General features: G+C 45.5%; 1 protein-coding gene and 1 long non-coding RNA gene across 2 annotated transcripts in view; both read left to right on the plus strand.

Moving 5' to 3' along the window:
• The window catches only part of SGIP1 (SH3 domain GRB2 like endophilin interacting protein 1), a 115,698-nt gene that overhangs the window by 15,243 nt on the left and 75,407 nt on the right, over positions 1–25,048 (plus strand). The window contains exons 2-6 of the mRNA XM_018563096.1: positions 18,452–18,515; positions 19,592–19,616; positions 21,260–21,316; positions 21,409–21,466; positions 23,258–23,430. Coding sequence (XP_018418598.1) covers positions 18,452–18,515; positions 19,592–19,616; positions 21,260–21,316; positions 21,409–21,466; positions 23,258–23,430 — 377 coding nt within the window. The remainder of the gene's footprint in view (positions 1–18,451; positions 18,516–19,591; positions 19,617–21,259; positions 21,317–21,408; positions 21,467–23,257; positions 23,431–25,048) is intronic.
• The window catches only part of LOC108792341, a 7,182-nt gene continuing 6,593 nt past the window's right edge, over positions 24,460–25,048 (plus strand). The window contains exon 1 of the long non-coding RNA XR_001941560.1: positions 24,460–24,539. This is a non-coding gene — a long non-coding RNA (uncharacterized LOC108792341). The remainder of the gene's footprint in view (positions 24,540–25,048) is intronic.

Here is a 25,048-nt window from a genome sequence, read left to right on the forward strand (position 1 = left end):
TTGCTCGCACACCAATCGCTTTGTGGGTGGTCGCAGCCAAGAAATCAAGGTGAGGATTTGGAAGGCCAGCCTGTGATCCATTAGTGATCCCATTTTCATGGATGGACTCTAGTACAGGGGTAGGCAACCTCAGCATCATGCCTCTGCCTCCCCAAGTCATGCCTGTGGCTGTCAGTCTTGCAGTGCCTTATGGGACTTGTAGTTCCACAGTGGCTAGAGTGCTGAAGTTGCCGACTCCTTTAGTATTTGTAACCAGGGTTTAAAGGGCTCCACATTTTGTATTTTTTTACAATTTTGTTTGCTCACAGGAGGTTTTATATATGGAAGGTAAAGTCTATCTGAACTAGGGATGCTGCGATACCGGTTTGTCGGTTACGAGTACCGATACTTTTCCCCCCCAGAACTCGCCGAGTACCGGTGCCGTGTGGCACTAGTTGAACTCAATGGACATGCGTCTTTTTTCAACCTGACCTATGTGTGCCCAGATTATCAGGAAGTCGTTTTAGCAAAAGAACACCGGCTTTACGTGCCGAGGCTGCCTGGCCTTCTGAACAATCAGGAAGCCAGGGTGGCAAGTCATGAGGTGCCGTACCGCTTCCTGATTGGCTAAGAAGCCGGTGTCACTTGTTGCTAGGTAGCGTGGCTTCCTGACCAATCAGGAAGCCGGGAGGTGAGTCATGACGTGCCGGTTTTTCTGTATCGATGACCAATAAAAAAAATTTCGGTACTCTCCAATACCGATACCAGTATCCCGAGGTACCATTGGCCTATCTTTATTACCTGCCACCCCGCTTCCTGATTGCCTGGGAAGCCGGTGTTCTATTGTAAGAACACCGGCTTCACATTCCCTTGTGACACTCTGAGGCCAATCGGGAAGCTGGGCAGCGGGCCATGGCATGCCACCTGGCTTCCTGATTGGTTAGGAAGCCAGGCTGCCTAGCAACAAGTGAAGCTGGCTTCATAGCCAATCAGGAAGCCAGGCGACACGTCATGACCTGTCTCTCGGCTTCCTGATTAGCTAGGAAGCCAGCTTCGCTTGTTCCTAGGCACCCTGGCTTCCTGACCAATCAGGAAGCTAGGAGGCGGGCCATTACGTGCCGCCCGCCTTCATGATTGGTTAGGAAGCCAGGCTGCCTAGCAACAAGTGAAGCTGGCTTCATAGCCAATCAGGAAGCCGGGAGGCGGGTCATAACCCACTACCCGGCTTCCTGATTGGAAAGGAAGCCGGCTCCTTGCTCCCTCAGCACTTGCCTCCCTCTGACCGGAAGTTCAGGTATCGGAGGCAAGTATCGGAGCATTTGGGCGAGTACGAGTACTCGCCCAAATACTCGATATCGGTACCGATGCATACCTAATCTGAACCCAAGAACAAAAACGTAATATATTGCAGATTACCTGTCCTTAGATGTGGCGGCTGCATTGGTTTTCTTGTCATCTAGTGATCTGGCCAGTAACAATTCTTCGAATTCCCATTCACACCTAGATGTTTTGTAGTTCAAAAGTTGGAGCTACAAAACATTTAAAACGAGGAATCACATTGTTTTCTATGGCACATGTTCGCACCTGAGCGTTACATCACTCGTAGCAAAACGCCCGTGGCCAAAAAAAGTGCGCAAGCAACTTTCCTGCAGATTTCTGCCCTTTTGGCCCCATAGACTTCAATGGAAAGGAACGACACAAGCGGTTTTGCACAATTTATGATAATGTGGTCTCACAAGAGCCAGCCTTCCTCTGCAAAAAAAACCCCACCGGGGAGCAAAACGGAGGACAGCACAAGCTGAAGAACATGGGGAAAATGTGTTGGCGCGCTTAAAGAGGCTCAAAAGCCTGAAAAACGCCTGTCGCACTCTGACATTTAGGTGTGAACGGTGCCTTAGGGTGTCTACACTCGCTGCCCCACTGTATCCATGGAGGTGCATCGTAGCCTCCCTTGCACAGCAGCATTGTCTCCCTGTGGAGAGAGTAGCGTTGGCTTGAGCTAGACTTTGAAAGAGAAGTAAAGCCAAATGTTTTTCTTGGGGTCACAGGTAGGGATGCACTGATACCGGAAGTCCCATTAACTTCACTGGCGGTCTGATTATTTTATTTTTTTCTTCCTTTTTTTGTTCGTTTTTTTTTTTTCTTACTTTTAAAATTCCCGCCGGTTCCGCCCCCCTGCGACACGGACGCTCGCAAGGGATGGATGCCGGCATCGGCCAGAGGACACAGCGGGGATCATGGCTACGCTGTTATCCCGAGTGTGGCTTGGGGTTACTGCTTGTGGTACTGAAAATGAACCCCCGATATTCCCCACACTCGGGAATACCGCCAAGGAGGTTAAGGATGCCAGGCGGTGTGTAAAGACTCGCCACCCGGCTTCCCGATTAGCAGGGAAGCGGTCCCCATGCTTCTGGTCAGTAGGTGATGAGAAAGCATGGAGCTGACTTTCTGGCCAATCAAGAAGCCGGGCGCTGTGTAATGACGCGGTGCCCGGCTTCCTGATTGGCTGGGAAGCCGGCACCATCCTCCCTCGTCATGAGGTGATGAGGAAGCATGAAGCCGGCAACGTGGCCAATCAGAAAGCTGGGCGTCACATCAATACACGGCGCCCGACTTCCTGATTGGCCAAGCCGGGCACAAGTGACAAGCGAGCATGGAGCCGGCTTCCCGGCCAATCAGAAAGCCAGGCAGCGTGTAATGACGCGCTGCCCGGCTTCCTGATACCGGAAGCTCAAGTATCGGACTAGGCATTGGAGCATATGGGCTAGTACGCGTACTCACCCAAATACTCAGCATCCGCACCGATACCAATACTAGTATCAGTGCATCCCTAGTCACGGGAGTAGATTTACTATTGTATCTGTCAAGATTGGCATCTTTGGTGTAGGGGGTGAAGGTAAAGAAGAAAGTCACCTGACCCTCAGTCTTGTGGCAGTGAGCACTCGCCTCTCTTCCGCGCCACTCTGGCTGTAGTATGCCCCTTGACGTCAGTGTCCAAACAGACCGCACTCCGAGTATCTCCATAAACCGTTAGGCTTATTTATAGAGGTCATCTCTATGAATAAACCTCTGGGTGGAACGCGTTGGTGTATATCCTTATATTGACATTTCCTTGTGGATTTCAATAAAGTTTGGATTATTACTGGAGATCCTTGGAGTGCGGCCCGTCTAGACACGGAATCGGTTGGAGGTGAGAACGCCCGTTTGACCAGCACCATTGGTGGCTCCAGAACACGATTGTGGCCGGAGAATCGGAGCGGTGAGATCTCCTTGTGTCTTCAAATGTCCCTCGACGTCCTCGCCTACAATGTACCTGCATTAGACGTGACCAGTCTAGCAGCCAGGTAGGACAGAGGATCAGGTGAGTATACCTTTTTTTTTTTTTTTCACGAGCAAAACGAGTACTCTTAAAGGAGAACGCCAGGATTTTTCAAAATAAACCCTTGCATTGGGGGTCATCCCTGCACGGCAAATATGATATGAATTTCTCAAAATCATAGAGTTCTTCTATAAGAAATAAAACCTAAAAGCTCGACTCAAACCCAGACTGTGAAAATAATTCTGCTCCATAAAGGAGACCTTCCTGCCTCCTATAGAGACAGACTGTATTGGAGAAGAAGCTCCCCCGTCTGATGTATTAAATATGCCTTTTGTCATAATGATTATCTGCTCAGCATTTCGGGTTGCCATGGCGATGACTCAAGGTTGTCTTTTGTGGATAGGATTGCGTACTGGAAAAATGCGTATATGAGGACAATATATTATAATGTAATTGTGGCTTTAAAAGGAAGCAATCTCAAGGGGCGCCACAGAATCACCGTGGGCACTGGTCGCCAGTTGACAATACGTAAACCCCGAATGGTCCTGCGTAGGGATGCACCGATACCGGTATTTTGGTACCGAGTACCGATAAATTTTTTTCGGTACTCGCCGATACCAATTACCGAGTAACGGAAGATGTGTGTTTTTAATTTTTTTTATATTTTATTTTTATAAACGTTTTAATTTTTTAATTTTTATTCATTTTTGTATTAAATATTTTTATTTTTTTACTTTAATTTTAGGGGCTTCGGGGAAATATTAGGGATCTAAACAGACCCCTTATATTTCCCTTTTAAAATAGAAAAAGAGATTGAGGACACAGAGCTGTCAATCTCGTATTCTGTGTCCCCTGTTTTCCATGAACAGGAATCCTCTATACTGAGTGTTCCTGTTCATTCATAACATGAGGACAGAGTATGGTTACTATAACTACAATCATGAATGGACAGGAGGGGATGTAGATCACTTCCCATTCATTCATAATTGAGGATATAGTAACCATACTCTGTCCTCAATTATCTACAAACACTCAGCGATCACTGATCACTGACTGCTTGTACCCGCTCTCCATCCTGACAGCTGTCACAGGAGGCTGAGCGAGAGTTGCGTGGTGGAGAGCTCAGCCTCCTGTGACAGCGCGGGCTGTCCCGCCCACACACCGCTCTGCCGGACTGTGATAGGAGGTTGACAGTGTGGGAGGAGAGACAGCGGCCACTCACAGCGCTCTCCTCCCGCATCGTTCGGCCTCCTGTGACACTTTCTCTCCTGTATCGGCAGGAAAATGGCACTTTCGGCATTTAGCCAAAAGTGCCATTTTCGGCCGATATGTTTCAGCGGCCGATATATCGTTGCATCCCCAATATATATATAATGGAACAAGGCCAGTAGTTTACCTGTCTTTGTACCTCTGCTACACTTTGTACACCGGCGCGGTACCTTTTTTTTATTTTTTAGCTAATTCTATTATTATATTTTTTTATATATCTTATTATATTGTATGTACATGTTCCCTGGCTCTTTAACTCCTTTATGCTCCGGCCTACTTTAGCAGCATCACAATCATTGGTTGACTCAGTTCTCTGCATTAAATAGAAAGTTTTCTGTACAGTTTTCCCCTTGCAAAGTCCCACAAATACCTGTTAATCACCTAATGCAGCTTCCTGCGATAGGGGGAGTACAATGCTGCACTGCTCTTGAGTTCAGAGCAGTGTTGTCACCCTCATGTAGCCTCTTCCTATTTGCACTACATTGTGATGAGAAGATGTTGCAGGTGGGCATGACTGTCGGCATTGTCACTGCTGATTCACAAGCCTGTAGCTCACGGGTGGGCAACTCTGGCCCTCCAGCTGTGCTTTAACTACAAATCCCAGCATGCCTCTGTCTCTGGGAGTCTTGCCTTTTATAGCTGTCAGTCTTGCAATGTATGTTTCAACAACAGCTGGAGAGCTGGAATTGCGCACCCCTGCTGTAGATTGTCAATCAGCTCCTGGTCACACCTAACCCTGCCCATTGCTTTTGTGATTGACAGCTGTCTCTGTTGCTGAGACTCTCCCACTGTGAGCTACAGTGTCTGGGAGGGGGGAGCGTGTGAGACACAAATGAAGGAGAATTTGGCTCAGTCAGGGAAGGTAAAGGACGTTTTTTGTTTGTTATATGAGGCTTGTGCATCTCGTAGTTACTGGATTTTGGACTTTCAGAGTTTAGATGTTCAGACTTCAGGTTTTAGACCGTCAATCAGGAGCCATTAGTTGTACTTTAGTGAATGCTGAAAAAGCTGCCGGAACTCTTCTTTATTATCTTAACTAGGGATGCACGGATACTAGTACTCGCCCAAATGCTCTGATACTTACCCCCGATACCAGAACTACTGGAGCAGTTCCGCGAGGGAGCATGAAGCCGGCTTCCCCTGCAATCAGGAAGCTGGGCGGTGGTTATGACACGCCTGCTGGCTTCCTGATTGATTGGCTAAGAAGCTGGCTTCACTTGTTGCTAGGCAGCCTGGCTTCCTGACCAATCAGGAAGCCGGGCGGCATATCATTACCCAGCTCCCGGCTTCTTGATTGATCAGTGATTAGTAATGACAATCTACAAACGGACACTTCTGGATAAATTGCCGGCTTTGTATTCTTTGCATACCTTATTTTTCTTTTCCTCCCTATTCTTCTCACAGTGGCTATTTCTTTTACTTAGTGCGGGTTATTAGATCTCCCTTTACTTCCTGGAACTCTGACACATGTGACTAGGACATGTGACCATGCACATCATCTCAGGGGAGCAAAATGCCTTTCCATGAGATCCAGCAATGCTCTGCTGATGTAACCTTCCCAGGATGCAATGCGTTGGGCACAGATTACATCACTAATGCCCAAGAGGACCAGGAAGTGGAAAAACAATCATTGTAAGTAAAATAAAAATATGTTTAACTAATGAATGTGAGAGGATTTCATATCGGGATGCAGAGCTGAGTGCTGAGGTGATTTTTAGTGAAAGGGGTAAAGGTCCACTTTAAAGGCCCACTATGGCCTGATGTAAAATTAACTCATTCTGTGCCCCTGCAACCTCACACATGCGCCCACACTATGCATGGGTTAATGCTTGTTTAGTTTAAGGGAATCGGAAAATGATGGAATACTTGTTTTATTCCTCACTCCCATAGGCTTCCTCCCCCCTGCATGACCAGTCGTCCTGAGCTTATCCTTTTCACTGCTTATCCAGTTGCAGCTTTCCCAAGTACATTGCAGGACCAGCAGTGCCCGCTGCATGGGTACATTTTGCAGAAACCCAGACTTAGGTTTTACAGGCTGCCTGCAGAAAACTGAAGAAGGGGTCAAAAACAAGACCAGTCACCCTGCACAAGGAGAGAGAGCAACAGTAACTCTGCACAAGGAGAGAGCAGCGACTGTTTTTTTACTACAGAAGGGGGCGGAGACGAGACCAGTCCCCCTGCATAAGGAGAGAGCAGCAGTGAGTGGTCTTTATTATAGGAGGGGGCGGAGACGAGACCAGTCCCCCTGCATAAGGAGAGAGCAGCAGTGAGTGGTCTTTATTATAGGAGGGGGCGGAGACTAGACCAGTCACCCTGCACAAGGAGAGAGCAGCGACTGTTTTTTTACTACAGAAGGGGGCGGAGACGAGACCAGTCACCCTGCATAAGGAGAGAGCAGCAGTGACCGGTCCCTATTTCAGGAAGCCCCAAGTTTCGCTCTGGACTACTGCACAGATCTGGAAGAAATACACAAAGCTCACCGAGATTCAAGGAAGAATACACATGACGCTTGTATGAGGACAATATTTGCTCATCTGGGAGTTCAGCTTTAAATTGGTGCGCTACTTATTAAGAAAAAACCCTAGACTTTGATTGCAGTGTATTGTCTTGTACTAGCAGGTTTCTCCCCTTGTTTTACCCGGTACTGACATGCAGCAGAAGGGATGTGATCGGCCCGTATGCATCGCAAGCTGTATTGTTTTGGCCGGTCACTCTTTGCTCTGTGTTAGGTTGCACTTCACTGGCAGCCGTCATTCAGAAAGAGGCAGACGAAAGCCGCATTGATCTTTCGGTGGGTGTGAAGTCAATAGTTTTGTTTTTGTGAAACAAAATGAAGAATCGGGTTCTCGGCCGGACTATTTTCAGTAATTGTTTTAACGGCTTTTTCCTGTCGGGGGGAGGAGCGCGCGGATACTTATTTTGGTGCATACATATATACAAAAATGTAAATACAGACAGGCGATTGTACAGTGTAAGACGGCGAACTAGCATGTTAAAGGGGAAATTATAATCCTTTTATTGTTTTCTTTGTGTCTATAAAATACATCAATCATTATTTGTACCTATGTAGAGTTTATATGTGTATATGGGGGCAGCCATATTTCTAGCTCCTCATCTATCACTTCCCCTTCCCTTTTAGATTGTAAGCCCTCAGGGGCAGGGCCCTCCTTACCATCCTGTCTTGAATTGTATTGTGATTGTAATGTCTTCCTTATATTGTAAAGCGCTGCGCAAACTGTTGGCACTATATACATCCTGTATAATTATATTAATATGCAGGCTCCATTTCCTGCCTATTGGCTTCATGGCAAACAAAGTTTGCTCAGTGGTGTCAGTAAAGTTGGTGGAAGGAATAGTGTCCCCTCATGGTGTCAGTGGAAGGAAATATGCCCCTTAATGTTGTCGGTAGAAGGAGTGTCCCTCAAGGGTGCCGGTAGAAGGAATAGTGCCCCTCAAGGGTGCCAGTAGAAGGAATAGTGTCCCCATCAATGGGTGCCAGTGGAAGGAATAGTGTCCCCATCAATGGGCGCCAGTGGAAGGAATGGTGTCCCTCAAGGGTGCCAATAGAAGGAATAGTGCCCCTCAAGGGTGCCAGTAGAAGGAATAGTGCCCCTCAAGGGTGCCAGTAGAAGGAATAGTGCCCCTCAAGGGTGCCAGTAGAAGGAATAGTGTCCCTCAAGGGTGCCAGTAGAAGGAATAGTGTCCCTCAAGGGTGCCAGTAGAAGGAATAGTGTCCCTCAAGGGTGCCAGTAGAAGGAATAGTGTCCCTCAAGGGTGCCAGTAGAAGGAATAGTGTCCCTCAAGGGTGCCAGTGGAAGGAATAATGTCCCTCAAGGGTGCCAGTGGAAGGAACAGTGGACCCATCAAGGGTGCCAGTGGAAGGAACAGTGGACCCATCAATGGTGTTATTGAAAGAAATGGTGCCCCTCAGTGGTGTCAGTGGGAGGCATAGCGGCCCTGAGTGGGAGGCATAGCGGCCGTGAGTGGGAGGCATAGCGGCCGTGAGTGGGAGGCATAGCGGCCGTGAGTGGGAGGCATAGCGGCCCTGAGTGGGAGTCAAAGCACCCCTCAGTGGTTGTCATTGGAAGGCATAGTGTCTCACTGTTGGTATTGGTGGGAGAAATAATGCCATGTTAGTCCTATTGGTGGGAGGAAGGGTTGGTTAAAGGCAAGCAAAGGACTAGCCGCAGTTTTCTGGTTTTAGTTTTTTTAATGAAACTTAATTTTTAACTTTTTTTCTCATCCTTTGTTACATATCATGGCTGCTAATCTCCTGCAGCCTCTTCCTACCTACATGCATTTCAGCAATGGTTGCATGGCATTTCTCAGCACTTGTTCACACCATGTCCTGACCAGATCTGGATGCATTTCTGCATATGTACTGCAGTGCATTTTGACATGTTCCAGTGCATATTTTCAGCTTGAAATGGGCTTTCAGGTGCGGTCCAGTGCATTTGTATGCGGTTTGTATGTGCTTACATACATTTTGGTGCATTCCAGACCAGAAAAAAATAGTGCATACATCATTTTTACCCCCTGCACACGAACTGTTACTGATGTGAACAGAGCCCCGAAATACTATAGCAATACATTGAAATGCATTTTAGATACAAACAAAAAATTTTCTGGTCTGGACATGGTGTGAACAAGCCCCCACAGAAGGGTTCTTCATGGTGAGAACAGTGGACCATCCATCTAAGGGCTGGTGCAGACCCGGGCGATCCCCGGACTGTGCGATCATGTGCGAGTGCACACAGCGGTTGCTGTGCGTCCCCATTAAATTCAATGGGGTGACATCTGCGCAGCTGAAATAAGGCACATGTGCCTTTTTTTGCGACACGCGTTTTTTTTTTAAAATTACACAGGCGGGATATTGTGCGACCTGCCCGACAGGACTGGGGTGCCATTAGAAAAGAATGGCACCACCATTGTGATCAGCGGTGGTGTGCGACTCCGTGACCGCACGGCAATCCGCACGGTTTCGTGCATGATCGCCGCGCGGTCACGGATGACGCAAGTGTGAACCTGACCTAATGTGTGATGAAACGGCCACAGTCTCCTTTTGAAAACCCGTGTGATAGGGTAACAATGCAGGAACAAATTTGGGAGATGGAGTGCTGTTACCTTATAACAGGAAGTGCCTGAACAGTGGGCTGTGGTTGACGTTAGGAGTCCCCGCCTGCATTCTAGCACAGGAGAGGAGCGGTCCGCCAGCTATCATGGGACCACTTGTTAAGGCATCACAGTGACTTACCGGTCCCCTACAAAAAGTTGTGGGGTTAGGTGAGGAGACCATTTTAATTCCTAAGAACCCGGAGGTAGGTTTTAAAGGAGAACTATGAGGCGAGTGCTTTTCACTCACCTCATAGTTCTAGCCGACCTGTGACAATGAGACTGTCACAGGTCGGCTCAGTAGATCGGGAGGTGAGCGAACACATACCGGCGTTCGCTCACCTCTCGATTCTGTCACGGCTCTCTGACAGGGGAGGGGCTGGATTCCCCCCTCCGATCCTCCAGCGCTGACTGGCGGAACGGACGGGGGAGGGGCGGGTACAGCTGGCTCTGCCTCTAGATAGGCAGAGCCAGCTGTCAGTCACGCAGCTGGGCGGATCCCGGCACAATTGTCGGGATCCGCTTCAGCTGCGGCGTCTCAGTATACCGCGGGCTGTAGCTCGCTATATACTGAGCTTTGGGTGACGGGAGGACGCTAGTTTGTGTCCTCCCGTTACCCTATGGAGAACTATGGGGAAAAGCCTTAACCCCATAGTTCTCTAAGGACAGGGTTGGGCTAGGCTTGACTTTTCCAACCCTCTCTTCACTTTTAATCCGGCTGCATGGATTCGGCTCACCTCACCTTTTAACCCCACTCTGGAACATGTAGACATCTGCGGTTGTAAATGTATTCAGCTGAAATATTAATGAGGGTGTCATGTGTGCTTTTCCTGCAGGTATGCAATAATGGATTGTGCTTAAATGCATTGCTACACGTCGCTGTAATGTCGCTTTTACTTCTGTGACAACACAAGGCCCGGTACACACAGCCGTTTGGTAATGTCGGTTTGTAAATGACATCACATTCATGTTAAGCAAGAATTTACAAAGCAACTCTCTTCGATGCCCCGAACTTCTCCAGACTGGAAGTGCTGAATAATAGATCTTAATGGCAGGGCTGGGGCTATAATGTTAACCAGACATTAAGGGCCGCTACAGACCTGTGCGATCTGGGACACGCATTTCGGGATCGTGCACAATTGCACACAGCGATTGTCGCGATTGTCGCATGGACCCATTGATTTCAATGGGGGTTACATCCATGCGGCAAGCTCAGAAAAAAGGTACTGTACATGTACCTTTTTTTTGTGACTGTTTTAGCCAGCACGATTGCCGGCGGTAGGCGACTCCGTAACCACACAGCAATACGCGCGGTATCGTGCACGATTGCCACGTGGTCATAGATCGCTCAGGTGTTTTAACATTGCTGATACCTTCAGCACAGGGTTTCTTGTAGCCTGAAGCATACCTGCTAGAAGTAGAGTAGGGATGCACCGATACTATATACAAAAACAGGGATCGGGCTGCCTTCAAAGGGAAGACAGTCTAAGGGTTAACTAAAGATCGGGACAGACCAAATTGGAAAATGGTACAAAAACTTTATTAGTACATATCAAAACACCACCAAACACCACCACCTAACAGCACCATTAAAATCACAAAAATTAACTGACTGTAAATCCATTTGGTTCTGGATAGTAAATATAGATCCTATTTATTTCGGCACCTTTATATCAAGACCTTTTGGGTAACAGCTTTTAAGTTGCAATAGTACATACTCCTGTTGGATAAGCATTAATCCCAGGCTTGTCATATATGACATTCATTTGTGGACTGATGTAGCTTGCAGCTCGGCACCTTGCTTGATTTAGATATGCCTGTATTCAGTATGGAGTGTTACATAGTAGCTCTTTTGATAGACTGTATTACCACTGAGGGGAGATTTTGATAGTTTGTAGACAGTAAATTGTCAGAGCGTTTCCAGACTATTGATTGGCTCCTTCCCTGTTTCAAATCCTCGATCTAACATATGTTGTTTCAAGGAGGATTCTCTCAGTCCTGATTTTTTATCATGTGTGTATCATGTTTCAGGTGTTAGTGTGTTTTGGTTGGGTGAGTATACCGTATTGGTTAGATTTTTTTCCCCCTTAATGTTTCCAAAGTACGGGGGGAGGTTTTGTCTTATGTGAAAAAAGCACATAGAATAAACGCAATGTCAACGTTCCTACTCAGGTATCCTGTTTGTTCTTTTTGGAGATATCCTCTTTTGATTTTTCCGAAGGCTACGTAACCTATTCCTCCTCCTTTTAATAGTGTCCAGCGAATGCCTCGGGTGTGTATGGAGGAAGGTCAGCAATATCTCATAGTAATTCAGACACCGTTGGCACACTCTTAGTGGTTAGAGATGTGCACGGAGAATCCACAGGTAATTTGGGAGCCGGAAAAAGAGTGCTGTAGGTCTAGACATTAGAACAGGATGTCCGACATTCTCTGGGTCATCCAAACATTTCAGTATGCAGCGTCACGCTTTCCGCCCCTCCCCCAGGGGCTTCGTCAGGACGTCCTGACGAAGCTCCTGGGGAGGGGCGAAACGCGTGTCTAATGTCTAGACCTACAGCACTCTTTTTCCGGCTCCCAAATTACCTGTGGCTTCTCTGTGCACATCTCTAACCACTAAGAGTGTGCCAACGGTGTCTGAATTTCTGAGAGATATTGCTGACCTTCCTCCATACACACCCGAGGCATTCGCTGGACTCTATGACAAGGAGGAGGAATAGGTTACGTAAACTTCGGAAAAATCAAAAGAGGATATCTCCAAAAAGAACAAACAGGATACCTGAGTAGGAACGTTGACATTGCGTTTATTCTATGTGCTTTTTTCACATAAGACAAAACCTCCCCCCGTACTTTGGAAACATTAAGGGGGAAAAAAATCTAACCAATACGGTATACTCACCCAACCAAAACACACTAACACCTGAAACATGATACACACATGATAAAAAATCAGGACTGAGAGAATCCTCCTTGAAACAACATATGTTAGATCGAGGATTTGACACAGGGAAGGAGCAAATCGATAGTCTGGAAACGCTCTGACAATTTACTGTCTACAAACTATCAAAATCTCCCCTCAGTGGGAATACAGTCTATCAAAAGAGCTACTATGTAACACTCCATACTGAATACAGGCATATCTAAATCAAGCAAGGTGGCGAGCTGCAAGCTACATCAGTCCACAAATGAATGTCATATATGACAAGCCTGGGATTAATGCTTATCCAACAGGAGTATGTACTATTGCAACTTAAAAGCTGTTACCCAAAAGGTCTTGATATAAAGGTGCCGAAAAATAGGGTCTATATTTACTATCCAGAACCAAATGGATTTACAGTGAGTACATTTTTGTGATTTTAATGGTGCTGTTAGGTGTTTGGTGGTGCTGTTAGGCGTTTGGTGGTGCTGTTAGGTGTTTGGTGGTGCTTTGATATGTACTAATAAAGTTTTTGTACGATTTTCCAATTTGGTCTGTCCCGATCTTTAGTTAACCCTTAGACTGTCTTCCCTTAGAAGGCAGCCCGATCCCTGTTTTTGTATATGCTATTACCTGTTTACTGATACGGTAGACAGACCGTTCTAAAAGGGCAACCTATAGAGCTTTGATCTCCAAGACTAAAACAACCCCAGTCTATGTCGATGCACCGATACTAGTAACGGTGCCGATACCGAATATTTGGGCGAGTACTTGTACTTGCCCAAATGCTCCGATACCGGAACTTCCGGCAGTGTCGCAGGGGAACATGGAGCCAGCTTCCCGTGTGATCAGGAAGCTGGGCAGCGAGTAATAATCTGCCTTCCCGGCCAATCGGGAAGCTGGGAGGCAGGTCATTACTTGTCACCTGGCTTCCTGATTGGCCGGGAAGCCGGCTTCCCAGCCAATCAGCATTGAGCCGGCCAGACAACATGGAGCCAACCTCTCTGGCAATTAGATTACCCGGAAAGCCAGCTCCATGCCAGCGGAAACATCGGTATAGGTACTCGATATCGATGACTACCGAAAGCAAAGTATTGGTACTTGTACTTTTATACTGAAAAAACGGTATCGGTGCATCTCTAAAGTAGAGGGACCATGATGACTTTTCTGTTTGGGCTTCACTACCACTTGCCTGTTTAGCCCAAACTGCTCATTAACAGCTTCAACATAGGGCAACGACTTTCTCCTCACGGCTACTGTGCATGCAGCACATATAATATATCAGGGCTGGACAAATCCCGGGAGCCAGCTTGCCAATGCTGCTTTAGAATTACAGCTGGCACCCAATGTTTGAGGTTTGCTCTAGTTGTTGTCAGTGGAGCCGGCTCCTCAAAAATAATCCTGATGGTACCGCATAAAAAAGCTATACTCCTACATCCTGTATCAATTTGTCCACCCCCTGCAGTATATGATTTGAGTACCCCAAATTGTGTAATACACTGACCAAAACTTCATGGGCACCAGACTATTACCTCTCCAAATGGTTGAGTTTAAGTGTTTCCAGTGTTGGGTACTGTCAATGCCGAAATACAAAGACAATTGTGAGCTCCCAACTTTGTGATAACAATTTGGTGAAGGTTCTTTTCTGTTCCAGCATGACTGTGCCCCTGTGTACAAAACCAGCTCCATAAAGACATGGTTTGATAACTTTGGTGTGGAGGAACTCAAGTGTCCTCCACAAAGCCGTGACCTCAACTCTACTGAACACTGGAATGAATTATTATGCTAATAGCGAGCCGGGTCTACTCCTACAACATCAGTACCTGACCTCACAAATGTTCTTTTGGCTGAATGGGCTCTAATTCCGACCCGCATGCTTCAGATTTTGTGGACAGCCTTCCCAGAAGAGTGGAGGCTGCCAAAGTAGCAAAGAAGGCAAAGTCCATATCATTGGTGGTGGTTTTGGAATAAGTTGCCCAACAAGCTCTTATAGATGGTCCGGTGTCCACAAACATTTACCCATATGCTGCATGTCAGAGAGTTGTTGTCAATGGGGATGGCTCCTGGATTGGACAGACTGGCTTCTATTTTCCATATAAATTGGTCCATCCCTGGTGTAGGTGACCTCACTTACAGGGCAGGAATTCGGACATGCATCTTTCCATCCTTGCAATCCCATTACATTCCCATTGCCGATTCCGAATGGCCTTAAAACCATTCCAGGATGCCGCTACAAGAGACCTTTTGTGAAACACTCCCCAGCCCCGTGTAAATTATTGTTTTAATGATGTTATTGATGTTAAGCACTTCTCCAGTTACATTGGCGCTGAGCTTTATTATTTATTAGCTTTGTAATAAAAGGGAGTAACATTCATACGGTCATATGCTATATATAGAATTTGGGGATAAATATGGAGCAGAAGTGATACCACACCCAAAGAGGAAATGTATAATAATGTGGGCTTGTAAGGTATCAAACACCACTGATATAGCACAAAGGTAAGTTAGGATGACATCTTTATTTTATACAAAAATATAAAAGAAAATTTGATTGGGCATAAGAAAACACTTAAAACCGTGATCCTTTCTTCATATTGGGGCATACAATCAAGACCTCCCTGATAGAGATACCAGCAATATTAATGACTTATCCAAAGACCATATCGAGTCTGAAAAATGCGATATCATGGTATCAAGGGGTGCCAATATTCCTCAATGCATATCGCGCCCAATATAGGGGCTTCTTCAGGAGGAAGGAAGAGGGTGCTCTATATAGATAGATATACACGAAGGCCAGTATACAAATATATCATATTATGAAACATTGTAGCGTAGATATTACATATTGATGCATTGTATCATCACATGAATATCCAATGACCTGTTACATTGGTGTGACCACTTGGAGGAAGAAAGGCGTCTATAAAAACCAAAAGGGAAAATCCCTGCAATGTTGTCACCAGTTTTGGCAACCGTTTGGAGAAAAGAGCTGAGGTACACAGAGGTCCGAGAATACCAAAAATATAATATTTAAGTTACCAATGGACATTAGGTCCACCTCTCCCTAAATGTCATATATCTATTATATAAATGTAATATCTACGCTACAATGTTTCATAATATGATATATTTGTATACTGGCCTTCGTGTATATCTATCTATATAGAGCACCCTCTTCCTTCCTCCTGAAGAAGCCCCCTATATTGGGCACAAAACGCGTTGAGGAATATTGGCACCCCTTGACATCATGATATCGCATTTTTTGGACTCGATATGGTCATTAATATTGCTGGTGTCTCTATCAGGGAGGTCTTGATTATATGCCCCAATATGAAGGAAGGATCACGGTTTTAAGTGTTTTCATATGCACAATCCAAATTTTCTTTTATATTTATGTATAAAATAAAGATGTCGTCCTAACTTACTGTTGTGCTATATCAGTGGTGTTTCTGATACCTTACAAGCACGCACTATTATACATGTATACTCTCATATGGCATGCGTGTTTTTGTTTTGTGATGCAAAGACCTGGTTACTGCAATCCCTGAGAGATCTTAAAAAAAAGACTGTGGGGAATCGAATGACTAGAAACAACCCCAAATTTTCCAATTTTTTGGGGGTCAGTTGGCGATTTATAACTGCAATGCATGATCTATTCACACCGCACTTGTGGCGACCTCAGCTGTGCAAGAGTTGCAGCTATTTAAATTCTTAAAAGGGAACTTCTAATCAAGGAAAGGAAATATTTGCCATTCGGCGTTGGCTTAATGTAGGTCTCCTGAGAGAGAGGCTTGGCTGTTGTATGGAGGCCTACTGAATGGAACTCAACAGCTGAGTCCCATCTCCCACAATGCTTTGGGGCAAAGCCAAGCACTTGTGCTGCTTTCTTTCCAATGTCTCAAAACCAGGAGCCTCGTAGTGTCCAAAAATAGAACATAATGTATTGGTCAGCATAGCATGCTAGAAAGAATCTTTTATAGCAGGCTTGTTAAAGTCACATAAATGAGTAGGACTCACGCCAGCATCACCAAATCGCATTGAAGCTGAAATCCGCGATAAGCAAATATTATCTAATACACATGGCTCTTATATATAGGTAATATACAAAAGCCATGTGTATTCCTACTTGAATCTTGGTGAGCTTTGTGTATTTCTTCCAGAGCTGTGCAGTAATCCCGTGTGAGACTCGGAGCTTCCTGTAATAAAGACCGGTCACTGTTGCTCTCTCTCATTGTGCAGGGTGACTGGTCTTGTCTCCGCCCCCTCCTGTAATAAAGACCGGTCACTGCTGATCACTCTCCTTGTGCAGAGTGACTGGTCTTGTCTCCACCCCCTCCTGTAATAAAGACTGGTCACTGCTGATCTCTCTCCTTGTGCAGGGTGACCTGGTCTTGTCTCTGCCCCCTCCTGTAAGAAAGACAGATCACTGCACGATTACTCTCCCAAATGCTCGGTAGTGGGTATCTGTGCATCCCCCCCCCAAGGGCGCAGCTAATACAAGCGATGTCACTTGAATGTAAAGCTTCCAGCCGTCCGTTTTAATTACAACGGCTGGCCTGGAAGCTACTCGTCCGGCTCCGGCGTCCTCTCGACACAGTCCTGCACATAGTAGTCATGTGTGTTGAATAGGGCTGCAACAACTAATCGACATAATCGATTATTAAAAAAGTTGTCAACTTTTTCAATAATCGATTAATTGGCTTCCGATCAGTTGGCCCTGTTCACGGTTCCACACACGCGGCGCGCTGCACCTCCTCCCCACCTCACGCTCCTCACTGCCAGACCCTCCCGCGTCCACGCTCTTCATGCCGCACCTCCTTCCCGCCTCACACTCACCACCTGCCCACCTCCACGATCGGCACAGGCACGCGGGGAGATGTAGTAAGGAGGAGCAGGTGTGGGGGGATGACAGGCGCCGATAGGTCCGATCTCAGAAGCAAGTTGCTGGAAGACTGCTCAGGTAAGCCTGCACTTTCCCCCACATGGTGCTCTATAATGTATTGCTGGGATTTGTATTCCTCTATAGCTGATGGTACATTGTGCTGTATATTATACATTGTGCTGTATATTATACAGAGCAATGTACCATCAGCTATAGAGGAATACAAATCCCAGCAATACATTATACACTATATGTATAATGTATTGCTGGGATTCGTTGTATTCCAATATAGCTGGTGATATTCTGCACTGCGCTGTATAGAGGACTACAAATGCCAGCAATAGTACATTATACAGCGTAATGCGGAATACCACCAGCTATAGAGGAGTACAACAAATTCCAGTACTAATACATTATACAGTGGTGCAATGCCGAATACCACCAGCTATAGAGGAATACAACAAATCCCAGCAATAGTACCTTATAGCTGGCGGAATTCTGCATTGCGCTGTATAATGTACTATTGCTGGCATTTGTAGTCCTCTATAGTCGGTGCCATTCTGCATTCATTGCTGTATAATTTTACACTTTCCTTTTCACTATATTATATTATATTATACTATTTTTTTTCTTTTTTACTTCCACCGCTCCAAGCTTGCTCCTGTGATGGACTGCAATCTCAATACAAACTAGTAGTCCATCACTGGAGCCATATTTAAAAATGTATTTTATTGTTGATCCGATTAACCGATTAATCGAACTCAATAATCAGCTAACCGATTTTGAAAATAATCGTTAGCTGCAGCTCTAGTGTTGAACATTTCTTTTGTGCCAAAAATGCACATGGCAACATTTCCAGCACCGAAATCAGCGACGCCGATTTTCAGAAGACGGCTAATATACTGTTGTGCCTTATGAGTGAGTGTGCGCTAGTGTGAGATAACGAGTGTTCATGATCTGCTTTTGTCATCCACAGGACTGAAAAAACGTACAAGGAAAGCGTTTGGTATACGGAAGAAAGAAAAGGACACTGATTCCACGTAAGTTGTCACCTCTCCCGTGTGTTGTGTTCTAATATGCCTTGAATTACCGGAAAGCTGTAAAAGATGAGGTCTCCTCTGTGCTGCTACACGCAGGGTTCTTATTAGTGTTATCAGGGTTCTGTATTGTTGGGCTCTATGAGGATGAGTTTTATTACTGTTTTCCTGCTCTTATATAAAAGGTAGGAAAATTAATTCCTGCGTGCCATTCATTTCAACGGATCCCAAATGCACTTCCCTTCCGCAGTGTGATCGCCCGCACTGGAACACGCAGGACTGCAATGCCCTGCGTTCTACTGCAGTGCGATTTTATCAAATGTGCCTACCGTAAACTTGGTCTGTAACGCTGCATTTGCGTGTTTTGTTTTAAATAAATTATGGTATTTGTTTTTATTCTATCCGATTAATAAAATTTAAAAAAAGGCCAACTAATCGGTTATGAAAATAATCGTTAGCTGCAGCCCTAATCTGTGAGTCATCACATTCAAAACACTGTGTAGAGAACGTGAGGACACCAAGGGCCATTCCATCGCTGCAGCAGAAGAGGTGACAGGCTGGAGGGAGCACTGTCACAGCTGGTCGGCTCTGAGGATTGGGTGAGTATACCTTTTTATTTTCCTCTCTAGACCAAACTTACAGTGTGTGTGTGTGGGGGGTGGGGGGGGTTTAGCTCCAATGCAAGGCTTAAGATTAATGTTCCCCAGAGTTCTGCTTTAATGCCTGAGCTGTGATTTCTAGTAGGAGTGCCGGCATTACAAGTCTAGCCACACAGAATTGGAAATCTTTTTGGCTATTACCTGTGAATTACAAAGTAAAATGAGCTTTGTTCAATGAGAAGTATTGCACTAATTTCTTGAATGACCTCTGTGTTGTATGCGTGATGATGTAGGCTTATATGTGTTATAAAAATTTGGGGAACTTTGAACTGAGGCTTGTCTGTATTCAAGTGTTGGCAGCGTTTTTGGGACTTACCAACGGGAAAACATATTAATCATCTTCTGTTACTCTTTTGGGATCTGATAAGTTTTTTTCGTTTTTTTTCCCCCTAATTAACTTCTTGTTTTTTTTCCTGACAGGGGATCACCAGACCGAGACCCCGGTGTAAGTAAAGGCCTTTTGTCCCTCTTTGTTTATTGTAACCGTCTATGTTCCTTTCTAGCCACATGGGAGCTTGTCTACAACTCTTTTTTTTTTTTAATTTGTGATCCAGAGGGATTATAGGGTGTTTTTATAATTGTGTGTGTGTGTGTGTGTATGTATGTATATATACAGGTGAAACTCGAATAATTAGAATATCGTGCAAAGTTCATTTATTTCACTAATGCAACTTAAAAGGTGAAACTAATATATGAGATAGACTCATTACATGCAAAGCAAGATAGTTCAAGCCGTGATAACGGACATCGATGTCACCGGACTCCTCCCCCTTCCCTTCGTTAGCCGTCACCGGACTCCTCCCCCTTCCCTTCGTTAGCCGTCACCGGACTCCTCCCCCTTCCCTTCGTTAGCCGTCACCGGACTCCTCCCCCTTCCCTTCGTTAGCCGTCACCGGACTCCTCCCCCTTCCCTTCGTTAGGCGACGGAACCACTTGGGGAAGGAGTCCGGTGACGTCGATGTCCGTGACGTCACCGGATCGCCGACGGGACTCCCGAGAGTCGGCGGAGAGGGGGGTGTTTTCATTAGCGATCAAAATAATTGTAATCGATCAAAAAGTTTAACGATTAATCGAGAAATTAATCTTTAATTTCCACAGCCCTAATATATATATTAGTGTAATGTAAATGGGTAAGCTGTATTAGTCCAGTAGACCAGATGTAAAAAAACAACAAAAAACGGAGTATTGCAGTGTGCAATGACACCTTTCTTATTGGACTAACTTTGAGAGTTGACCTCTATTCTTCAGGTCAGAAGCAATACTGATTCTTAAGTATTGCTTCTGACCTGAAGAAGAGAGGTCAGCTCTCGAAAGCTTGTCCTTTTTGTATATTTTTTAGTCCAATAAGAAAGGTGTCATTGCACACTGCAATATTCTAATATTATTTTTTTTGCATATATATATATATATATATATATATATATTTATTTACAGTTATATTTATATATTTACAGTATTTCCTCAGTTTTCCATGCTGAGTGACGCTAAGCATCATTCAACCCGGAGGACTGAGACTGCCTCACACACTACTGTGTGGGACAGCTCAGGATGGAAGGTAAAGCTGGTCATACACCTATACATTTTCTATGCTCAAATGGAGAAAGGGCAACAGATACCTCCCATCTACGCTAAACTGTGTGGATGGAGGAATCTCCCACTGGGCCAATCTTCAGTATCTTGTTAGTCGGCCCCGCTGGCTCTCAAAATACTTGAACAATGCCTGCATCCAATCAGATTGTTCAGGTATTTACTAGCCGACTAGCAAGATACTGAAGCTTGGCCCAGTGGGAGATATTCCTCCATCCACACAGTTTAGGGGAATCTGTTGCACTTTTTCCATCTGATCATAGAAAATCGGCAGATAATCTATAGGTATATGGACAGCTTTAGTATTGCAGCAGGTGCTGCTTCTTTTATTTTTAACACCGGCGGGGGATCTGTTTGAATTTATTTTTAATTTCATCATAGTTGGGCTTTGTTTTTGAAGCATAGGTCAGCCGGATCCGGACTTCCTGCACCTTTAATGTCTGGACGGTTTGCTCTGTCAGTGTTCTACCTAATCATGACATTTTCTTTGCTATATTGCAGAAGAAAGCCAATGGGGCACCAAATGGATTCTATGCAGAGATTGACTGGGAGCGATATGTAAGTTTGCCTTTCCCAGTGGTCTGTGTTCACGTGAGCTATATAGGTTTTCTGTGTGCGGAGAAACAAATGTGTTTGTTGTATCTTTACAGAATTCTCCAGAGGTGGATGAGGAGGGATACAGTAGCAGACCAGACATTGAACCTGGCGATATCCTTTTGTTACAGAAAATACATGCATTATGTCCGGAATCCAAAGCTGTGAAATGCGTCCTTATAGCTCGGGGGTGGGTAACTCTGGCCCTCCAGCTGTTGTGGAACTACAAGTCCCATGAGGCATTGCAAGACTGACAGTTACAGGCATGACTTGCAGAGGCATGTTGGGATTTGTAGTTAAAGCACAGCTGAAGGGCCGGAGTTGCCCACCCCTGTTGTAGCTGAACTCCAGGCAAATATACATTCTATATATAACGAGATCCTTTCATTCAATTCTGTATTTAAAACAACGGATTAGTTTAAATAATTACTACTTTCCCAACCACCGCCCCTCCTCTCCCAGATGCCCCCTTTTGATATATTTTAATTAAAAAAAACCCTATACATTTTTTCCATGAGTGTTCAGACCAGTCCGGTGACATCACAAGTCTGTTTCCTCGGCCGTCCTTCCTCATAGACTGAGGGGCACTAACATAATGACATGCGAGGGCTTTGCAGTCCAGGAGTACTGTGAGCCAAAGATTGCATGAGGACTTAGCTGTGTCAAAAAGGGGATCAGATAGCGTTGGGTGTCATCCAACCCGGAAAGAAGTAGTGAGCCTGCAGAGGAGGTGAGTATTGCAGCAAGAACAGGTATCGGGCATTTTATAATTAAGAACTAATACTGGAGTTCTGCTACCTGAAATCTGTCTTTTTTTACCTTCTTGAATAGCCCTTCAGAACAAGACAGGGATAGGGATAGTCCTTCACTATGAACAAGGAAACAGACCTTCAGCAACCATTTTTTTTTCTTATAGTCACCTATCAAATTGGTGAGCACTATTAATACGATTTCTGCAAATGAGGGTGTGTACAGCTGTAGCAGCAAGTCAGACTATACACCGATCTGCCATAACATTCTGACCACTGAGAAGTGAAGTGAATGACCTTGATTATCTCAGTGCAATGGCACCTGAAAGTAGCGGGGATATGTTACAATGGCACCTGGAAGTGGGGGGGATATATTAAAATGGCACCTGGAAGAGTCACTAAATTTGATGTGTTGGAAGCAGAAAAAATGGGCAAGTGTAAGCATATGAGTGACTTTGACAAAGGGCTAAATTCTGATTTCTAGACAACTGGGTCAGAGCAACGCCAAAACTGCAGCTCTTGTGGAAATCTTCCTGGTCTGCAGTGGTCAGAACCTACCAAGTGATCCAAGGAAGAATAACCGGTGAATCGTCGACAGAGTCATGGGCGGCCAAGGCTCATTGATGCACGTGGGGAGCAGAGCTGGCCCATGTAGAAAAGCTACTGTAACTCAAATTGCTGAAACCTTGGGTTTCCCCTTCATGGAAACGGTATCCCCGGATGGCAGTGGCCTCTTTGAGCAGGATAATGTGCCCTGCCGCACTGCAAAAATGGTTTGAGGAACACAACGGGTTTGACATGTTGGCTTGGCCTCCAAATTCTCAGTATGATCCATAGAGGCCCAACCTTGAAAGTTACAGGACTTAAAGGATCTGCTACTGACGACTTGGTGCCAGATACCACAGCGTACCTTCAGGGATCTAGTGGAGTCCATGCTTCGACAGGTCAGGGCTGTTTTGGCGACAAAAGGGGGATCTACTCAATCTTAGGTAGGTGGTCATAATGTATAGGCGTGGTTTTACCCTGCAGGTTTTTTCAAGATCAAATAACATCTAGATCTAGCTTTCTCCCTATACCATGACTTTGTGGGATGCGGCCTGTCTTTGTTATAGTACATTACTCAGAGATTCGCGAGTGATCTTTAACTTTGATTTACCAACCAAAGGAAAACACTTCTACTCCTCAAGTGAGTCGGAGGAAGAGCAAGAGTCTCGCAAGAAGTTCAACATCAGGATAAAGCCTCTCCAGGCCAAAGACTTGAAAAGTGCTGCATCGGTGGATGAGCTCAAAGCATCCATAGGAAACATAGCACTGTCCCCGTCTCCTGTGGTAAGGGTCTTTGTTTTATTCTTGCAACATTTGTATTTTTCACTGTGTTGTCTGCAGATGGTTCACCCTCATTGGGTTTGGTGTAATAATATTAAAAAAAATGTTATGTTTAAGATATGGGAATATTTAGGTTGACCCGTCACAATCTGTATTCAGGTATAGAAAGTCTAACAAGAGTGCTAGAACAAGGAATTAAGAGTCCAAACATCTCTTCATAGTGATGTTTATTCATACAAGAAGACCTAAAACAGCCAAGGCATGTTGCGGGCTCAACGTTCTCCCCCCTTCTTCAGGGCTACAAGACAGATACAAGGCCTAAAGAATGGAGCCCCTGAAATGCGTTTGCGGTTTTTTGTCTTTTTGTATTAATCAACATCAGTATTAAAAGATTTTTGGACTCTTAGTACCTTGGCCAGGCACCCTCATAAGACTTTATTTACTGGGATTCCAAACTCTGGGTCCTCTAGTTATGGGGTACCATGTTTGTGGTGAGACCAGCCTCCCTGGAGCCATGTGTCCTGTCCAAATGTGAGTGCTACTTGTCCATAAATAACAAAGTAAAACCCAAAGCATCAGTCATACATGTTCCGGACAATCCATATCCAGACTCCGGGCAAATAAAATCTTAATCCTTGCAGTGGGGCTACCCCCCCCCCACTGCAAGGGTTAAGTGCTCGTTTTCTCTAGGGAGCTAAAATAACTAGAGTTATACTCACCCGGACCACGATACTGCCTAACTCCTATACCAGTCTCTTCAGCCTAGTTCCCGCTCCACTCCAGTGATGGAATGTCTCTCGGCGTCCTCATGTCTAATAGACCTTATAGAACATGATGACTCACTGTACCTTAGACCGCTGAAGCAGAGGGGGAGCGAGGCTGAAGGGACTGGTATAACAGCCAGCCGGGATCGTAGTTCGTGTGAGTATAACTGTTATTTTAGCTCTCCAGACAAAATGAGCACTAAACCCTTGCTGCGCAGGGGTAGCCCCACCACAAGGGTTAAGGTTTTATTTGCCCGCAGTTGTTCTTTAACCTCCCTGGCGGTAATCCCGAGTGTGGCTCGGGGGTTAATTTTCATTACCAAAAGCGGTATCCCCCGAGCCACGCTCGTGATTACACTGTAGCGTCTTACCTTGTCCACGATCCTCGCTGTGTCCTCCGGCCGATGCCGGCATCCGCCTTCCGGGTTCTGTTCCCTTGCGAGCGTCCGCGTCGCAGGGGGGCGGAACCGGCGGGAGATTTGAAAGTAAAAAAACGAGGAAACAAATAGAAACAAAAAATGAAATAATCAGACCTCCAGGGAGGTTAAAGCAATCGATGGCTTTGCCAGCCATGCATGCATGCCTTTCCGCTGCCCAATTCAGCCGCAAGAAGTGGTTCTTCCAGGTAGGGAGGTGCATGTGACTCGCTCTTCTTCCTCTGATGTGACAACACTGTTGCTTAGGAATTGGCTCAGTGCTGTGGTGGTTGCAGAGGCAGTCGGCTTTGTGAAAACTCCTACTAGAGATTTTACATTTAAAATTAGTGCTTCGGCTTCGTCTGGTGCTGGTTAATTAGAGGATTGTTGTATTTGTTGTTTTTGGAGATTTTTCCTCATTTTGCTTTCAGGCCTAGAGAG

Source organism: Nanorana parkeri, unplaced genomic scaffold (genome assembly GCF_000935625.1).
Source record: "Nanorana parkeri isolate BGI_ZX_2015 unplaced genomic scaffold, ASM93562v1 scaffold630, whole genome shotgun sequence".
NCBI classification, from domain to species: Eukaryota; Metazoa; Chordata; class Amphibia; order Anura; family Dicroglossidae; genus Nanorana; species Nanorana parkeri.